Source organism: Artibeus jamaicensis, unplaced genomic scaffold (genome assembly GCF_021234435.1).
Source record: "Artibeus jamaicensis isolate MK-2021 breed Jamaican fruit bat unplaced genomic scaffold, CSHL_Jam_final scaffold_474, whole genome shotgun sequence".
NCBI classification, from domain to species: domain Eukaryota; kingdom Metazoa; phylum Chordata; class Mammalia; order Chiroptera; family Phyllostomidae; genus Artibeus; species Artibeus jamaicensis.
The window spans coordinates 7,011,471-7,030,098 of record NW_026522046.1 but is presented as its reverse complement, the minus strand read 5'-3'; the positions used below and the strand labels follow the sequence as shown (position 1 = coordinate 7,030,098).

The 18,628-nt window shown below is 41.6% G+C and overlaps 1 protein-coding gene across 8 annotated transcripts in view; it reads right to left on the bottom strand.

The window, feature by feature from the left end:
* The window catches only part of MCF2L2 (MCF.2 cell line derived transforming sequence-like 2), a 211,617-nt gene that overhangs the window by 150,297 nt on the left and 42,692 nt on the right, over positions 1-18,628 (bottom strand). For all 8 annotated transcript variants that reach the window (XR_008390153.1, XM_053657607.1, XM_053657610.1 and 5 more), the window contains 2 exons: positions 5,938-6,028; positions 3,442-3,561 (listed from right to left, as the gene is read on the bottom strand). Coding sequence is in view for 7 of the 8 variants with exons in the window: in XM_053657607.1 (XP_053513582.1) it covers positions 3,442-3,561; positions 5,938-6,028 (211 nt within the window). In the remaining variant the exon portion in view is untranslated. The remainder of the gene's footprint in view (positions 1-3,441; positions 3,562-5,937; positions 6,029-18,628) is intronic.

The following is an 18,628-nucleotide window of genomic DNA, read 5'->3' as shown; positions in this document are numbered from 1 at the left end:
CTGAAAGGGCCTAGCGGTAAAGAGACCTGAGTAGCAATAGGACACCCAGCATCCAGATCTTGGTCTAATGTACCACCACAAAAACCCAGAGCTCCTCCAAGACAGGGCTAACCACAGGGCTGGATTAGGGCTTTCGCATTACATATGGGGTGAAGCTAGAACATCATGTTAGGACAGAAAGTAAGAAAATACTAAAAAAATGACAAGGGCACATCATAAGAACATAGGAGATAGCATAAAGTGGTTCCTACTGGCCAAATATGAGACAATTTGAGAACCAAAACAATTAAGAATAGTGTTGAATTATAAACCACTGAAAAATAAGAATCCATAATGATAGACAAATAAATGACTAGGGGACAAGGGAAAGTTGTACCTTACAGTAGAAAGCAAAGTTCTGATCAATAAATGTCAAGAGATTGTTAGAACTGAAAAATCACTATTTTGTAACCAATAATAATCATCGTTTCAGGCAAGAATCATCAATGGTTATTAAATACAGAGAGGAATTTTTTTTGAGGAGTAGGATATTTGTATGGTCTTAACAGTTTCTCTCCAAGGATTACTTACTCCCTGCGAGGAAAAACATCATGATACGCTTGCACATTTGGACCCCACCTCGACTAGGGGTCAAAACTAGCACCACCGGCGAGCAGCGGACGAACACCGCGCGCCCGCACAGGCGACACCCGAAGAGGACAGGACGCCGACGAAGAAGTCTTCCGATGGGGAAGGCACAGACTGAGGCGACTCCTGAGAAGGCGTTACACAGCCCAGATGAGGTGCGTTATATTTGTTTAAAGTTTCCACCTCTTAAAAAATGCGGACGTCATCAACGACAAAGAAAGTGGATGGAAACAGTTCGGATGAAAGGAGACTAAGGAGACATGACAACTAAACGCACTGCCTGGTCCCAGACTGGACCCTGTTGTACACACGCACACTCACCCCTCGCGTGTGCGCACGCACCCACAGCCCTGGGACGAGTTTCCTTATAGCTTCGAGGGCTTCTAGAGGGCATGCACATTTCTGTATGTGTATATACTTATTAAAGTATTTACGTATATAGGAAAGTATTATCAAAGTATTTCATTGTTTGGGCAGATCATAATTTATTTAACCCATCCCTTGCAGTTGAGCATGAAGTTGTTTCCAATCATTTACTATGTATACATGTGTGTATGTGTATATTTTACATGTACTTTTACCTCTGTATTGTGTAACATATATATAATATTTATACTATATAAAGATAAATGTGAGTATTTATATGTGTAGTGTATATGTATCTATATACTATATAATACATTAATGTAAAAGTACAGGTATTGATTATAGTAACATAATATGTAATATATAGATGTACACATCTATATATGGATACACATAATATAATATGTAATACATAGATGTGTACATCTATATATATAATAATGTATATAGAGAAGCAAATAATAAATAATAAAGCAAATGGGGATAAAGTGTTAACAATAGGTAAGTGAATCTGGGTAAAGAGCATAAACTATTCTTTGTTCTATTCTTATTTTTGAGGTTTTTTTATGAGTTTGAAATTATCTCCAACTAAACCAGAAATATATATTAGAAACTTTTCTATAACACCACAGATTTATCTTATATATTTTCTTTTTTCATTTTTAATGGAGATATCACTTGCACTTTAAAAATGCACAGATTTTAACAATAGAGTTAAATGAGTTTTGATAAATGTATACACACATGTAACACCATCCAATCGAGATATAGTGCATTTTCCCAGAAAGTCTCTTTGCGCCTCCTTCCAATCGATCTGCACTGCTCCTCACCCCAGCAGCAGCCAGCGTGGTTTTCTACTCCATAGCTTGGTTTGCCTCTCCTTCAACTTCGCACTAAAAGACTCACAGAGCATGTACTTGTTAATGTCTAACTTCCTTCTCTCCAGAGAACATTTCTGAGATGCATCTAATGCTGTTGTTATGTATCATTGCTTCAGCCCTTTTTATTGCTTAATGTTATTCCATTATACGAATATATCACAATTTCTTTTTCAAATTTATTTTTTGTTAAAGTATATTTGACTTGCAGTGTATTGATTTCAGATGTACAATGTAGTGATTAGACATCTATATACCTTAAAATGTGTCCCCAGAAGTCCAGGAACCATCTGTACAAAGCTATTACGATGCTACTGACTATTTTCCCCACACTATATATTACAACCCGGTGACTTCTTTATTTAGTAACTGAAAGTTTCCACCTCTTACTCTCCTTCCTTCATCACCCACAGCTCCACCCTCACCCCTCTGACAACCATCAGTTTATTTTCTGTATCTACGAGCCTGTTTCTGTTTTATTTATTCACTCGTTTGTTTTTAGATTTCACATGTAAGTGAAATCTCACAGTATTTATCTTTCTATGTCACAATTTCTTTATCAATTCACCGGCTGAGGGACATTCTTGGGCATGCTTTTTTGTGGGCATGTGTTTTAATCTCTCTTGGGGGGGAGGTCAGAGGTCAGGTTCATGTTTAACTTTATAAGGAACTGGCCAACCGTTTCCACTGTGGTTTCACCACACCTTACCCCACTCAGTAGCTGCAAAGTATTTAAAACGGTTGGGTATGCCACAGTTTATTTAACCAGGCCCATTCGTTGGACACTAAGTTATCTCCAACTATTTACTATGACAAACAATTCGGTAGTAAAGACCATTGTGTGTGTGGCTTTCTGCACATATATGGGAGTATCTGTAGAATAACTCCTATACGTAGGTCAAAGCAAGTGTACATTTTAATTTGTGATAAATACTGCTGATTAATCCTTCATATTGTTCATTACCAAATGCATTCCTGCATTCGGCAAAGTAGGAAAGTACAGTTTCCTTCGCATCTTTGCCAAAGTTATAGGTAAGTATTTTAATTTTGTCTTTTTAATTTAATTTCTTTTTATGAGTATCACAATGTTGAGGTTTTTTTCTACAATTGCCTGTACTTACATCTTCCAGGCCTTTTCTTCCACCCATGCCACTGCAGTTTCCCTCCATCCTCCGATCTCTTTCTGCAGCCCGGAACACCACTTCAGATTTATGACTCCAGCACCACCTCCCCAAGTCACTCCCCCACTCACACATCTTCACTGGCTCCCCATTTCCTACTGCGTGAAACCCGTGCCCTTCAGCCTTATATGTAAGACTGATTCCATGTATTTTACCTTTTCTTCCAAAAGTTTACCCTATATGTATTCCAACAAGGGGCTTCCCCATGGGCCAGCCTCACATGAAGTGTCTACTTCCTGCCTCCATGTCCTCGCACACGCTGTTCCCTCTGCCCAGATGTCCTTCCCTCCCTCTCTACTGTGGAGTCCTACCTTCCTAAAAACCCAGCTCCAACGCCATCTACCCCACTTGCCCTCACCAAATGAAGACAAGATAAAAGTCATGCTTACCGGTACTTTCATTTTAAACTCATCTCGATAGTATTTAATGCCAATGTCAGTGAGTGTCCTCTGGATGAAGCGGGAGGGACGAAGGATGAATATGAGCTGCAAGTTTCCCGGAAACGCTACCTGGAAGGATCACGGAAAGCATCAGAGTGAGTATCACATCCATTGGTCTCCTCTTGCCTCACAAACAACAAAGTTAAAGTGGACGCCGTGGATGCCGAAGAGTTAGAATGTATGTCACAGGACTTCGGAGCTGAAAGAGATCTTAGAGATCGGATCGTCCCAACCTCTCCTTAAAAACAAACTAAACCAAATAAACACACAAAAGTGTTTCTGATTATAAACACAATTCATATTCTTTATAGAAAAATTAGGAAATAAAATTATACAGTAGAAAAAGAAAACCAATTATGATCTCTGCTATTTTTAGTATTTTAATATAATTACTTATAAGCTATTTTCTCTGCTTAAACATTTTTATCATGGTTAAATTCATATTGCAGAAATATTTTGTGACCCACCTTTTCATTTAATATTAATACCATGAGCTTTTATTCTTGTTATTTATTAAAAATTCTTTGGAAATATTATGTTTCATGGGCGCACAATTTATTTAACTATCTCTTATTGCTAGAGATTTAGGCATTTTCTAAATAACAGTGATAACAATAAATAACTTTTGCTATTCTAAATAACAGTGACAGGAACATCTTTATTCACACTTTGAAACAGTTTCCTAGGATAACTTCCTGAAGGAATTGCTGAGTCAAAGGCCCGGTATTTTAGGCTCCTGATCATATATCGCTAAGGTGCTTTCAGGAAACACTGTTCATCTTGAGGTGAGGTCCTGAGAAACGAGACAACGCAGAATCACATAACAACGCAGTGGCAACGTTGGGCCTCCAAATCCCCCTTCGCTCAGGTTTCATATGCTTCCGGTGGCTCCCCAAAGCGACCTCCCAAGGTGCTTGTTAGAGAAAAAAATCTGCTCTTTGACTTGAATGTTCTGACTCATCAGGGCTTCAATGAAGTCCAGATATCTGTATTTTCAATAAGTATGTAAAGAGATTGTGACTGGTATCCAAGGACCCCATACTACAGTATATTTTATGCACAGTGGTCACTGTAATTCTTGGACAAATTCGGCTCAAGTATTCGATGATTCAAGTGTTCCCTGTGGCCCCGGGGAAATCAGGAATCTCTAGAGACCAGACCGCAGGAGAGTCACAGGCACCGCCCAGTGTCCGAGTCCTCAGGGCAGCAATTGTCTTTGCAGTTAACCCCCCAAATCCTAAACTACATTCTAAACTTGGTTTTAGCAACCAGAACTAAACCAGAGGGACGAGACAATCCAGGCATACAGGGAGACTTCCCTCCTACCATCTTGGACACGCAAGGCCCTAAAGAGAAGACGCTTGCATTTGTTATGTCACGCAAGACAGAGGAGCTGGGACACTTTCTGTGAGCCCGGCTACGGCTCTGAAGTGAGCTGAGAGACTGACTCTGCGCATGCGCACATGTGCACGTGGGACTGCCTCTGCAAGTGGGCCTACGTGAGGTTTCAAATGCCCCTCTCCCTTCCCCGCCTCTACACAAGCATTGCCCCCCTACCACATCCCGTCCCCTTCAGCCAGTCCCAACTGTGCCCGGGAGTCCCTGCGTGGGCGGAAATGCTGGTGCGGTTTGCCCTGAAGTGCCCCTGCCTGCCCATGTGACTGAGCTTTCTGGTCTGAGGTCCCTACAGAGAAAGGACACATCTACTTGCTGAAAAGCTACAAACAGGGGTCAAAATCAGGCTAATAAGATAAAAAAGAAACCCATCCTAGGTTGTACAATTTAATGCTAAAAAGTAAGCACACCTTCAATTGAGCTACTTAAATATCATTTTGTCTGGTTAGCCAGTGTCTTTCTTAAAATATATAGAAGAAAAAAAATATGAATACTGAAATGAAGATTGTCTTAAAGTGGGTGACCCCCAAAGCAAACCCTAAGGCAAGGATTCAGGTATAAAGAGTTTACTGAGGAGGTGATCCCAGGACGCGCAGTGAGGACGTGGGTAGGGGTGAGACACTGATGGCTAGAGAGCCAGTGTGTCAGTGAGGGGTGCTGCTGGGCGCGGGGAGGCTGGGCCCCTCCCAGACACTGTATGGACAGTACCTCAGAATCATCCCACTGGACCTGGGGCATTTACTCACCAAATCCCATGACGCCATAGGGGTAGGTCACTCCTGGGGTATTAACTTCCCAGCGTTCTCTACCTACCCTTCTTCAGTGACCACAGAAATGAATGAAGGAGAGAGACTCAGGAAGCCCTTGACATGCTCAGGAATTCCCTGCAGTGACCATAAGGTGCAAGAGGGGATATGGGTGGACACAACAAAGACCTTCCCCAAAATTTGGCATAAAATAATCACCTTTTCCCAGTGACTCTGACATGAAATCATTGAATAGACCATTTAAATTACTTTTACTAGAAAAAGTACAAAAATAAATATTTACAGCTATTCGTGTTAAGGACGCTTTTATGGAGCTCCACTTGTCCCTTCGTCTGTCGATGACAATGACAAATCCAATGCCGGCAGCCTCCACACTGCAAAAAAAGGGGGGTCGGTATCAGAGACTAGGAGAGACACATGGGTTCTGGGTGGCTCCCTCAGAGAAGGCGCTCTGGGATCAGGTGCAAGAACCCTGCACGGCTCAGGGGGACACCAGGCCTGACCTCCCTGCCAGTGGAACCAGCCTCCTCTCCACATCTCACCAGGCAGCACAGAGACAGCTGGTGTTCTAAACCCTCTCAAGGCCTCTGTTTCCAGCTGGCACATGTATGACACACCCAAGAGCACACGTGCTCCTGCCTGAAGGAGCACATGCTGGGCGAGCACCACATGTCCCAGTGTTGGCAGAGGACCTCAAGGCTGAGCTCTGCCATCTTTCCACACCCCAAACCGGCATTCCTGGAGCCACCAATACCCTCTCATAGGAGCCATTCCGAGAGGTGCTCAGAATGAACACACGTCTATGGGGTAAACCATTCCCTCCCCGATGCCCCGACAGAATCAGCCAGCAAACTGTATGCGTGAGAAGATATCTTCATGAAGACCAAAAGGAAGCTGTCTGGTCTCCTCTTAAATCCCCACAGTATTCTCCCCAAATCCCATTAAACTAACATCCTAAACGAATAAAGTTTTCTCTCTCTCTCTCTTTGGGAGGAAGTACAGAGGAAAGAACAAGGGCTCTGAAGCCTGGTGCAAATCCCAGTGCTACCACTCACTGCACGGAGATGCCGGGGAGACGGCCTAACCTCTCTGACGCCAGTTTCCGTAGCTGTACAATGAGAACAGTGCCACCAGCAGTGAAGTGGTTAAAAGCACACTTTCTGAAGCCAGAGTGCCAAGGTTGGAAGACTTGGCTACTCCCCCTCACAGACTGTGCATTTTGGAGGAGACATTACTTAGTCTTTAGCTTCTCAGACTCTTCATTTGTGAAGTAGGAACAATAATAGTACCCATCTATAGGGTTGATATGAGGATTAAATGAATACATAAAATATCAAATGAGGTATATAAAATGTTCAGGACAATGCCTGGCACTTGGTAATGCTATATAAGTATTATTATTATTATTATTATTTCTTTTAAAAATATTTTATTTATTTATTTTTAGAGAGAGAGGAAGGGAGGAAAAGAAGGAGAGAAACATCAATGTGTGGTTACCTCTCACATGCTCCCAAGTGAGGACCTCGCCTGCAACCCAGGCATGTGCTCTGACTGGGAATTGAACCAGCGACCCTTTGGTTTGTAGGCTGGTGTTCAATCCACTGAGGCACACCAGCCAGGGGTATTTCTTATGTGCTTGTTACAGAGACCATAAAACACAAAGTATATGAAAAGTATCTGGCCTATAATAAACCTTGAGTAACTCCCTAATATTGGTGAAAGGTGAGGTTTACTTTAAAAAGCACCTGTATAAGGCAGAAGGTCTAAGCAGAATCTGCATGAGAACAAGAGCAGTTGGTCTGAAGTGAGCACCACCGAGCCAGCCAGCCGTTGTCACAGCCCCACACTGACCCAGGGTCCCTCCCTGAGAACGCTGTCCAGGAAACGGTGCGAGCAGTAGCAGTCTCACTGGGTGGGAGAGGCAGGGACTGGAGATCATGAATGGGAAAGTGGCCAGGTGTTGAGGGAGGCGGCTGTCAAGAAGGAAAGCCTCACAGGGGGAAGCCCAGTATCTTCATGTTCATTCCACTTTAACGCTTGGTCGATTCCTGGGCCCCGTGTTCAGGTAAGACTCCAGCAGACTGGCAGAGAATAGCGACAGAAATAGCTGCCGCTATTTCTGAAAAGGTGAGAACTGATGAGAGATGATGAAACTTGCATCACTGTGGGGAGACGACTGGTGTTTAGGCCCCGCCAGAAGAGACAGACCTGGGTGAACGCCTGGGCGGGCAGGTGGAACTCCACAGAGGCCATACTCGAGGGTAAACCCAACACCGTGAGAACTGAAGTTGCCCTAAGAAGACCTAAAACCAGGCCTCAGAAAGATCAAGGTGACCCACCAGTCATTTAACTGCCCATCAAATCGAAATTTAATATTGTTTGTGAGCAGATAAGCCTCCGCGACACAGCACCCTCTAAATTTGGCATCAAGTAAAAAATTAATAGAACTACAGAGAAACAGGAAAAAGTAACCAATAATCAAGAGAGAAAATAGCCAACAGACGCGGTCTCAAAGATGTCCTTGTAGGCGGCAGGAAAAAACTTAAAAATTACTATGATCAATGTGCTAAAGAAAAAAAGTAACCAAAATGGATTAAAAGATGCATTATTTCAACAGAGAATGATTAAAATCTATAATAAAGAATCAACTGGGCCTTTTGTAATTACAAGACATCAGTAACTGAAATTAAGAGCTCAGATTGGTTTAAAAGCAGACTGAACACAAGAGGAAAGAGGTAACTGTTCCGAACCAAAATACCAGAAAAGTTTTGTGGTGATGTGGCATTTTCTAAAATTATATGGTATATAAACAGGTAAACATTCATTGAATTATAGAGTTGAGATCTGTATACTATATGTAAATTGTAACTCAGTTTAAAAACCAAAAGAATCAAACAGATTCAAGTTGTGAAAAAAGAACTTGCTGTAAGAACTGAGTCAAATGCAGGGTGACCAACGGTCCCGGTTGGTTTGTCCAGGATGAGGAGTCCCCTGGGGAACTTTCTGCTGAACATGGTCAGTCCCAGGAAAACCAACACCACTGCTCATCGTAACTCAGACGTCTAATTCCCAACACCAATATGAAGGTCACCGGCACGCCACGTGTGGGGCTTCTCACTGAAGGAAATCAGACTCCTCTCTAGGATCACTTGTGTTTCTTGACCGTCACTGTGATCTTCAGTAGTCATCGAAATGCCCTTTTGAAGAGAGGTGCTCAAGGTTGCTCCTGGTATAGGAGTTAAAATGGTTGACCTGTGGTTTCTTGTTTCTTCTTTTTCACTGTCATTCTAACTTCAGAAGTAAGGAATTCGTAGAGCTTTCCATTTTTAAGGTGTTTTCGGCACCTGCATTTGCAAAACAGTTGGCTGGCAGAAGCTTGTCTCAAACACTCCTTCCAACTGTATCCTTCTCGAACTCGCTAATTCTGTATAGCAGCGTCAAGTCCCCAGGGATGACTGATGTGCTCCTGCAAATCTAGTCAGTAGTCCTTATAGTGTATGGAAGAGGTGATGAGATGGTCTCAGATTAAGAGCGGACATACAGGGGACAATTAGTTTAATCTCTTGAATATCTCAGAACCGTCACCGCATCTTCCCTTGCTCTCCAAACCTGGCACTTCACCCGACCTTATCTTTTGCTCTACAGTCCTGCACCCCTTGACAGCAGGGACACATTCTGAGGAACCTGTCATTAGGTGACTTCATCGTGGTGCAAACATCTTAAAGTGCACTTACACAAACCTAGGGGGCAGAGCCTACCACACACCTTGGCTACAGGGTATAACCTGCTGCTCCTAGGATACGAACCCATACGACATGGTACTGTGTTGAATACCACAGGCAACTGTAACATAATGTAAGTATTTATGTATCTAAACATAGAACAAGTACAGTAGAATGTGGTATAAAAGAGAAGAAGTAGTACAACTGTGTGGGGCACTAACCATGAGTGGCGCCTGCAGGACTGGAGTTGTTGAGTGAGTCAGTGAGTGTGTGGTGAGGGAGCGTGAAACTCTGGGGCATCACTGTGCCTGGCTGTAGGCTCCATAAACACTGCACACTCAGGCTGCACTGCACTTAGAGACGGTTATTTTCCTTTCTTCAGTAATAAATTAGCCCTAGCTTACTATAACTGTTTTACTTAGCGAACTTTCAAATTTTATCTTTTTGACTCTTTTGTAAGAATACTTAACTTCAAACACAAATACATTGTACAGCTATACAAAATATTTTCTTTATACCTTTATTATGTAAGCTTTTTCCTATTTATTTTCTTTTTACTCCTTACTCTTTTTTGTTAAAATTTAAGACACAAGCACACACACAAGTCTAGAACCACGAAGGGTGAGGCCTAGACTAACCGCTGTCTTCCAATCAGTCACAGGTTCCTCAGAATGTGTCCCTGCTGTCAACACCACACACAGAGCGGTCCTCTGCCAGGGTAGCAATGCCTTCTTTGGGAGCATCTCCTGAAGGCCCTGCCCGAGGCTCTTCTCGAAGAGATGTCACTTTTGACACAAATATATGCATGGTGGTTTGCTTCTTTTTATCATCACAGATATGCTCTTAAGCAGATAATGCACCACGAATATTCTATTAATGAAAACCTTGTGGTGTTGGGGTCCATGTTTTCAAACTTTTTAAAGAGCTTGTCGAGGTCTGCAAAAGCTTCTGCTAACCCTTCGGTGTGAATTTTCTTGGGGTTCTTTTTGCTCCTGCAGTGGTGTCCTTTCCTCTGGCTTGTTCTTCACCTATGTGTGCCTATTCCAGTCCCAACCACTCATTATTAGTCAGTTCCTCAGGAGTCATGGTTAGGAGCTCCTCTAGTCATCCTCATCCGCACTTCAGCTTAAAGTCGCTGGTTGCCATCTCAACCACACACAGCCTTGTTGATTTTTGCGACCTTCCTGTTCTTGGCAAAACTTTTGTAGTCATGGACAACCTCCTGAGGGTCTTCTTCCATTTGCTGTTCACACACTCCTGGGTGACATCGCCCTAAACCTAAGCAAGGCCCCTGACGCAGTCATGGATGTTGTACCTTCCAGAGTTAGATCAGTGTCTCCCTCCACTGCAGCAGCAGCCTGAGCAAGGATCTCCCTCTGGCAGTCGGCCTTAAAAGCGGCTCTATCTCCTTTGATCCAACTCCTTGGTTGGATTAAAAACATGGTGTTTTGAGGGAGAAACACCACTTTGATACTGCGATGAAGATCACCAATAAAACGAAGATATCTGGGAGCATTTTACAGTAAGTAAAATCTTAAAAGGTATGTTATTCTCTACCTAACATAGCAATTTGGGAGAGCATCTTGGAAGAGGAGCTGGGTCCCTCATGACTTCTCATTTTGCTTTTCAGTTAGGGTTGGCATACAATACAATATTACATTAGCTTTAGGTATACAACATACTGAGCAATTTGCCATTTACATAATTTATGAAGTGACCACCGCGATAAGTCCAGTGCCTGTCTGACATCATACATAGTTATTACAATATTAGAGACTTTATTCCCTATGCTATAATCTACATCCCCAACACTTTTTTTTTATAACTGTCAATTTGTGCATCTTAATCTCTTCCTATCTTTAATCCTTTCCCCCAATATCCCTCCCATCTGGCAACCATCAATTTGTTCTCTGTCTCTATGAGTCTCTTTCTGCTTTGTTTGTTTGTTTGCTTGTTTTTAGATTCTACATGTCAGTGAAATCATGTGGTTTTTGAAAGCATATGGTTATGCTTTCTCTGACTTTTGCCTTTCTCTTTGTTCTTGATGTGTCTAGCTAAAGGCTTATCAATTTTGTTTATCTTTTCAAAGAATCAGATTTTGGTTTCATTGATCTTTTCAACTGGTTTTTTTTTTTTACTCTATTTTATTTATTTCTGAAGTCTGTGAGTTCATTATTTCCTTCCTTCTACTAACTTTGGGCTTTATCTTCTTTTTCTGGTTCCTTTAGATGTACAGTTAGATTGTTTATTTGAGATGTTCCTTATTTCTTGAGGTAGGCCTGTATTGCTATAAAATCCCCTCTTGAGAATTTTTTCAGCTGTGTCCCATAGATTCAGGGTTGTTGTGTTTTCATCTTCATTTGTCTCAAGGTATCTTTTGCTTCTTTCTGTGATCTCATTGTTGATCCATTCATTGTGCGGTAAGATGTAATTTTGCCTTCATATGTTTGCGTGTTTTCCAGTTTTCTTCTTGTAACTGATTTTTAGTTTTATACCATTATCTTTGGAGAAGATGCTTGATATGCTTTCAGTCTCCTGAAATTTACTGAGACTTGTTTTGTGGCCTAACATGTGATCTAGCCTGGTGCACTTAAGAAAAATTTGTATTCTGCTGCTTTTAGGTGATTTGTCCTAAAAATATGACTTAAGTCCATCTGGTCTAATGTGTCATTTAAGGACAGTTTCCTTACTGATTTTCTGTCTGGGTGATTTATCCCTTGATATCAAAGGGGCGTTATCAATGACTTCTTGTTGCTCTTGTAGTACACTGGCCGTGTGTACTTATGATGCGGTTGAAGGCCCCGGGGTTCTCACTGTGCCAGGTCACAGCACAACAGTTCTCACTGTTGTGGGTCTGTAGCCTGCAGCTCTGCCCCCAAGCAAGACCGTTATCCTGTCCTTAAAAAGCCTGAAACCTGGCATTGATTTTGGCCTCCTGGTGGATGGAAGTCCTTTTAGGCGTCTGTTTCCACAACTGAAAGTTTTTGTGCATAATGAAAATTTGCTCTGGCAAGTAATTACCCTCCACAATCAGTTTATCCAGAGTTTCCAAAAATGCTTCGGCTGCCTTCACATTGGCACTCACAGACTCATCGCTCACTTCCACATTATGCAACGAATAACAATTCTTGAATCGTTTAAACCATGCAGCACGAGCAGTAAACTCATCACTGTGGTCAGGTTTAGCTTTTTGTTTCAACATCACGAAGGAACCTTCCACTTTGGCTTTGATCTTCACGGAGCTGAGAGGGATGCTGTCTGGTCATTAGGAACTTCTCCGTGTTTGATGCCGTCACTTTTCCAGTTCATGTTAGTCTTGCTTCCCTCAAGGAAGTGGATCCTGTAAGAGCTTCCATCACTTTGCTCTTGTTCTTCAAGATCGTAGTAGCTAAGGTGGGATAGGACGTGCTTGACTGACCAGCAGCAATCACCACTGATTTTCCACTTTTGTTTTCCTCCATCATTTTATGTCCATGTCAGTCAATCAATGTGGCCTCTTACAGACATTATTAGGAGATTTTGCATGCTTAGCGGCCTTCATGAACAAGACATGAGGTTAAATCAAGCACATGAGGAAACAGTGCAGAAGATGTCTCAGCTCAAGCAGAGAAAGAATTCACTCTTCACACGTTTTGGTCTGTTCTGGCACTAGAGAGACTGGGTGATACCCACCCACATTGGGGAAAGCCATCTGCTTTACTCAGCTCATCTGTTTAAATGTTAATCTCTTCCAGAAATACCCTCACAGACACACCCAGAAATAACATTTTACCAGCTATCCAGGCCTCTCTTAGCCCAGTCAAGATAAATTGATGATAAAATTATCAAACATCTCCCACTGGCTCTATTTTTCTCAAGAACTTTGACTAATACATAGGGAGCGTCAAGAGAAGAGGGGATTAAGATAAAGCCACTGGGCAAAAATAAAGAAAAGAAAAAGTCCACCCTAAGCACAAAGACACTAAATAATAGCCCTGGTACTAGTCAGGGCACTAACAAGAAAAGAACTCAAAGAGGCAGTTTTGAGAAGGAAAAGTTCCTGGAAAAGAAAAGGAGAGGAGAGGAGAAGTAGTGACCATATGATAAAGGCAAAAAGATGAAAGAAATCAGTTCTGCAAAACAAAACTAAAAAAATCAAGGATAAAAACTCCTTACCTTAAATTCTAAAAAAAACACAAAAAACCTTTTAGATCCTTAATAAAGGAAACTGCAATTAGCTACACTAACAGAAGATGGTATTGCTGAACTAAGGATCTTGGAAACCGCCTCCAACCACCATGCCTGTCCACTAAATGAAGAAATGTAAATAGTTGTAATCTGTAGGGTATTACCATAAAGAGGGCAAAAAATAAAATTAAAATTAAAAACTTTTTAGTCAGAGAATGAGAACATAATCCATAAAGTACAAAAAATTGCAAAAAACATCTGATTTTTACAAAAACTGTTAATCAAAATATACAGAGGAGAACTCTTAAAACTCAACAATAAGAAAACAACAAACAACCCAGTTTAAAAATGGGCAGAAAACCAAAACAAACACCTCACCAAAAAAGATATACAGATGACAAATAAGCATATCAAAAGATATTTAATGACACATAATTAAGGAATTGCAAACTAAAATAACGAGACACCACAACATATCGGTTAAAATGGCCCAAACGCAAAACACCGTCCACACCAAACACTGACAAGGACCTGGAACAACAGGAGCTGTCACTCGCCACTGGCAGGAGTGCAGACTGGGACGGCCACCTCGGGAGACCGCTGCACGGTTTGTTACAGAACTAAACATACTCATCCCATGTGATGCAGGGCACGTGCGCCTTGCTATTTACTGAAATAATTGAAAATTTATGTCCACACAGACACTCACACATAGATGCTTATAGCAGCTTTATTCCTAACTACCAAAACTTGGAAGCAAACAAAATGACCTTCAATAGGTGAATGTATACACTTTGGTACATCCAGACAATGGAATATTACTCAGCACTAAAATGAAATGACCTATCAAGCCATGAAAAGACATGGAAGAAACTGAAATGCATATTACTAAAAGAAAGAAGTGAGGAAGAGAGACTGTTTCATGACGTGCTAGATCTGGGCCAGACCAGGGGGTGCTTCCTGTAAACCCGGAACAGAGATCGTGTCCCGCACACCCCCACGGAGAGTCTCTGATCGACCCCTCCGTGTGCCCATGGCGTGCGGTTGCCAGAACAGGCTGCAACCCTGCCACAGACAGGCACGTAAGGCATTTCCCCGTACCCAGGATGGGTCGCATGCCAGCACCCCGTCCATCCTGCCTTGCTCTGCAACACTCCTTAGCACCTGCCAAAGAGCGGGAGGACAACCACTTTGTCTTGTCAATATTCGAGAGGCACCTTGTATATGAGTTTCCTTTAATAAACGCTGTTTATTCCCAGACTGAAGTAGCCTGTCTTTTTCTTCAGTCTTTCCCTGCCCTCCGCTTGTGGAGCAGAGTTTTCAGTCTCAGGACTTCCCCTGGGTCTGCGTGTACAAACGAGAAGTCAATCTTAAAAGGCTACGTACTGTATGATTCCAACTACATGACATCCTGCAAACAGCAAAACCGTGGAGACAGTAAAGGATTAGTGGTTGCCAAGTGCCGTGCATGGGAGGATGAGCAGGCAGATCCCAGAGAATGTTTAGGGCAGTGAAACTACTCTGTACAACACTGTACTGTCATGCTCAGTGCGCGTCCTCATACGTTTGTCTAAACTGAACCCACAGTATGTACACCAAGAGCGAACCCTAATATAAACTATGGACTTCGGGTGACAGTTGTGTGTCATTGTGGGTTCGTCAATTGTGACAAATGTACCATTGGGTATGGGATGAAGATTTGTCTTGGGGCGCGACAGGGAGTACGTGGGAAATTTCTGAACTTTCCACTTAATGTTGCTGTGAACTTAAAACTACTGTTAAAAACTCTCATATTTTAGATAATGTAAATTCCTCCAAAAATTAGTCATTAAAGGAAAAACCCCTGCTATAGCATAGTTCTTCAAACAATTAAAAACAAGCATTTGGGGATATGGGAGAAGACTTTAAGTAAGAAACTCAAAGACCAAGAACAGAAATGGACTTTTTAATATGTAAAGAAAAGAGGAAATAAAATGAGTTTATTAAAGTCGGAAAAATAAAAGAAAAATAATTATAAGAAATGCAGTCTAAATGAAAGATACACAGAGAGAACATATTTGAACAAAAATTTAATAAGGGACAATGCATAACATAAAACAAATTAATAAATAAATTTAATAAGGGACCATGAATAACATAAAACAAATTAATAAGTAAATTAAAATGGGGGGAAAAAGAAAACAATAAAAAATGTTCAGAAAGAAAATGGTTGAAATTGTAGCCAGACAAAAAAACCCAGCATACTTACATCTGAAGTCCCTAATGACTAAAACCAAAACAAAGGGACAGAAATAATATTTACAAGTATAATTCAAGAAAAGTTTCCAAACACACACGGAAAAGACCTGAGTCTACAGATACCTGAAGAGGCCTAGCAGTCATGTTGGAAAGCTAATCTGAAAAATCAACTCTTAACACATATCTTATTAAGACTGTTAGGTTTTAAGAATAAAGTAAAAATTCTAAGCACCTTCAAGCAAAAAGATAAAATAACTTACCAGGACAAAAGAAACAAACTAGCATCATATTTCTCAAAAGCAACATAAAAATCATGGCAAGAACTGAGCAGCATTCTATAATAATTCATGACCAAAAAGTGTGAACCCAGAATTTTACACCTTGATAAGTGGGCTTTCAAGTATTAAGACAACATAAAAATGGTTGTGACCATGTAAAAATTCAGCAAGTTCTGTACCTGTGAGCCCTTTTTGAATAATTTAGCAAAGATCCAATCAAAAGATAACCTAGAGAAACTCATCAAGGAGATTAATGTAATGTATTTAATGGTAGGTCTGACACTAAATATTATGGAAGAATAACATAGAAATAATGCAAGTTAAAGGATGGAAGAAGAAAAGAAAGAAGAGAAAATAAAGTCATTGACTGTTGTAGAGACAGTAGGTGGGACTCAAGAGACAGTATTGAAAACTGACAAAGCAGAGAGTAAAAGACTATTTAAAAACAGGGACTAGGACTTCCGCCAAAATGGAGGCATAGGTGGAGATGCCGTGCTTCCTCACACAACCAAGTTTAGAGACAACTAAATATTAGCAACAGAAAACACAGCCAGAACACAGAAAATTGAACTTTTCGGAAGTCTGATAACAACAAATTCTTCAGCCTGACCGGTAAGAGGGGCGAAACCAGCAGCTGGAGGGGTGGGGCTGCACAGGAAAACTCGGTCAGACGGATTCAGGCACGTGGAATCCAGGCGCAGGGTTGGACCTGGTGGGCAACTCAGCGAGTGACCACAGGAAACAGCGAGGGAGCAGGGCTGCGGGTTGACTGTGATCTCGCATCGTGCGTGGATAGACAAGCGAGGGAGTGGGCGATTGGATGGGACCCAGCAGGCCCCAGTGGCCGCCATTTCCCTGCTCTGACCCCGCCTCCACATACAGCATCATAACCCAGCGACTCTGAGTGGCCCGGCCCTGGTGAACCACATGAGGCTCTGCTCCTCACCCAGCGCCCGGAAACAGCAGAGGGGGCTTCCATTTCCCCGCTCTGACCACGCCCCCACATGCAGCGTCACAACCCAGGGACCTGGGAGTCCAAGGCTCCCCTCCTCGTACTTAACAGGCGTGAACAGAACAAAAATAGCCCAAGAAGATCTCAAAGCCCCAGAGCCTATAAATCTAAGCAATGAAGAAATAGCAAAACTCTCAGACGCACAGTTTAAAACACTGGTGATCAGGATCCTCACAGAACTGGTTGATTATAGCCACAAATTAGATATACATATGAAGGCGAAACTAATTGAAATGAATGGAATTACACAGGAAATCAATAGCAATGAAAAGGAAACTGGGACTCAAATCAATGGAGTGAACCAGAAGAAAGCAAATCATGGCCAAACAGAAAAGAGTGAAGAAGCAAGAATGAGGAGAGGCTTAGGAACCTCCAGGACATCTTTAAACACTCCAACATCCGAATTATAGGGGTACCAGAAGGGGGAAAGGAACAGCCACCAGTGGAAAACTTATTTGAACAAATAATAAAGGAGAATTTCCCCAATCTAGCAAAGGAAATAGACTTCCAGGAAATCCAGGAAGCTCAGAGAGTCCCAAAGAAGTTGGACCCAAGAAGAAACACACCAAGGCACATCATCATTACATTAGCCAAGATTAAATGAAGGAGAGAATCCTAGAAACAGCAAGAGATAAAGGAGCCAGAGTCACACCTACAAAGGAATTCCCATCAGACTGTCAGCAGATTTCTCAAAAGAGACCTTACAGGCAAGAAGGGGCTGGAAAGAGGTATTCCAAGTCATGAAATCCAAAGACCTACAACCAAGATTGCTCTATCCAGCAAAACTTTCATTTAGAATGGAAGGACAGATAAAGTGCTTCTCAGATAAGATCAAATTCAAGGAGCTCATCATCACCAAGCCCTTATTATATGAAATGTTAAAGGGACTTACCTAAGAAAAAGAAGATAAAAAAGATGAACAGTGAAAGGACAGCAAACTCACAGTTATTAACAACCACACCTAAAACAAAAGCAAACTAAAAGGACAGCTAGATCAGGAGCAGAACCATAGACATGAAGATCTTAAGGAGGGTTAGCAACAGGGGAGTGGGAGAAGGAGAAGGGGGGAGAAGATACAGAAAATAAGTAGCATAGACAGTAGATAGAAAATAGATGGGGGGGCAAGAATAGTTTGGGAAATACAGAATCTAAAGAACTTGAGACACATGGTCATAAACTAAAGGGGGTAATGGTGGGGATGGGGAGGTAGGGTGGAGGGGAATGAAGGGGGGAATAGAACAACTATAATGGCATAATCAATAAAATAAATAAATAATTTAAAAACAAAACCAGGGACTAATGACATTAAAAAAGGTACAAAACAGGACAAAATCACAAATCTTTCTAAAAACCAAAAGAAGTCAATAATAAAAAAGAAAACCTATCACAGAGAGAAATACAGTAAATATAATACATCTAACTGTTATGACAAAATTGTGAGCAAATATATTAATCATATTAATAAATATGAAGGGGCTTAACTCACCTAATATAAGAAAAAGATTTTCAATCTGACTCAAAGTAACAACCAACCATATACTTACTGTATACAAGAGA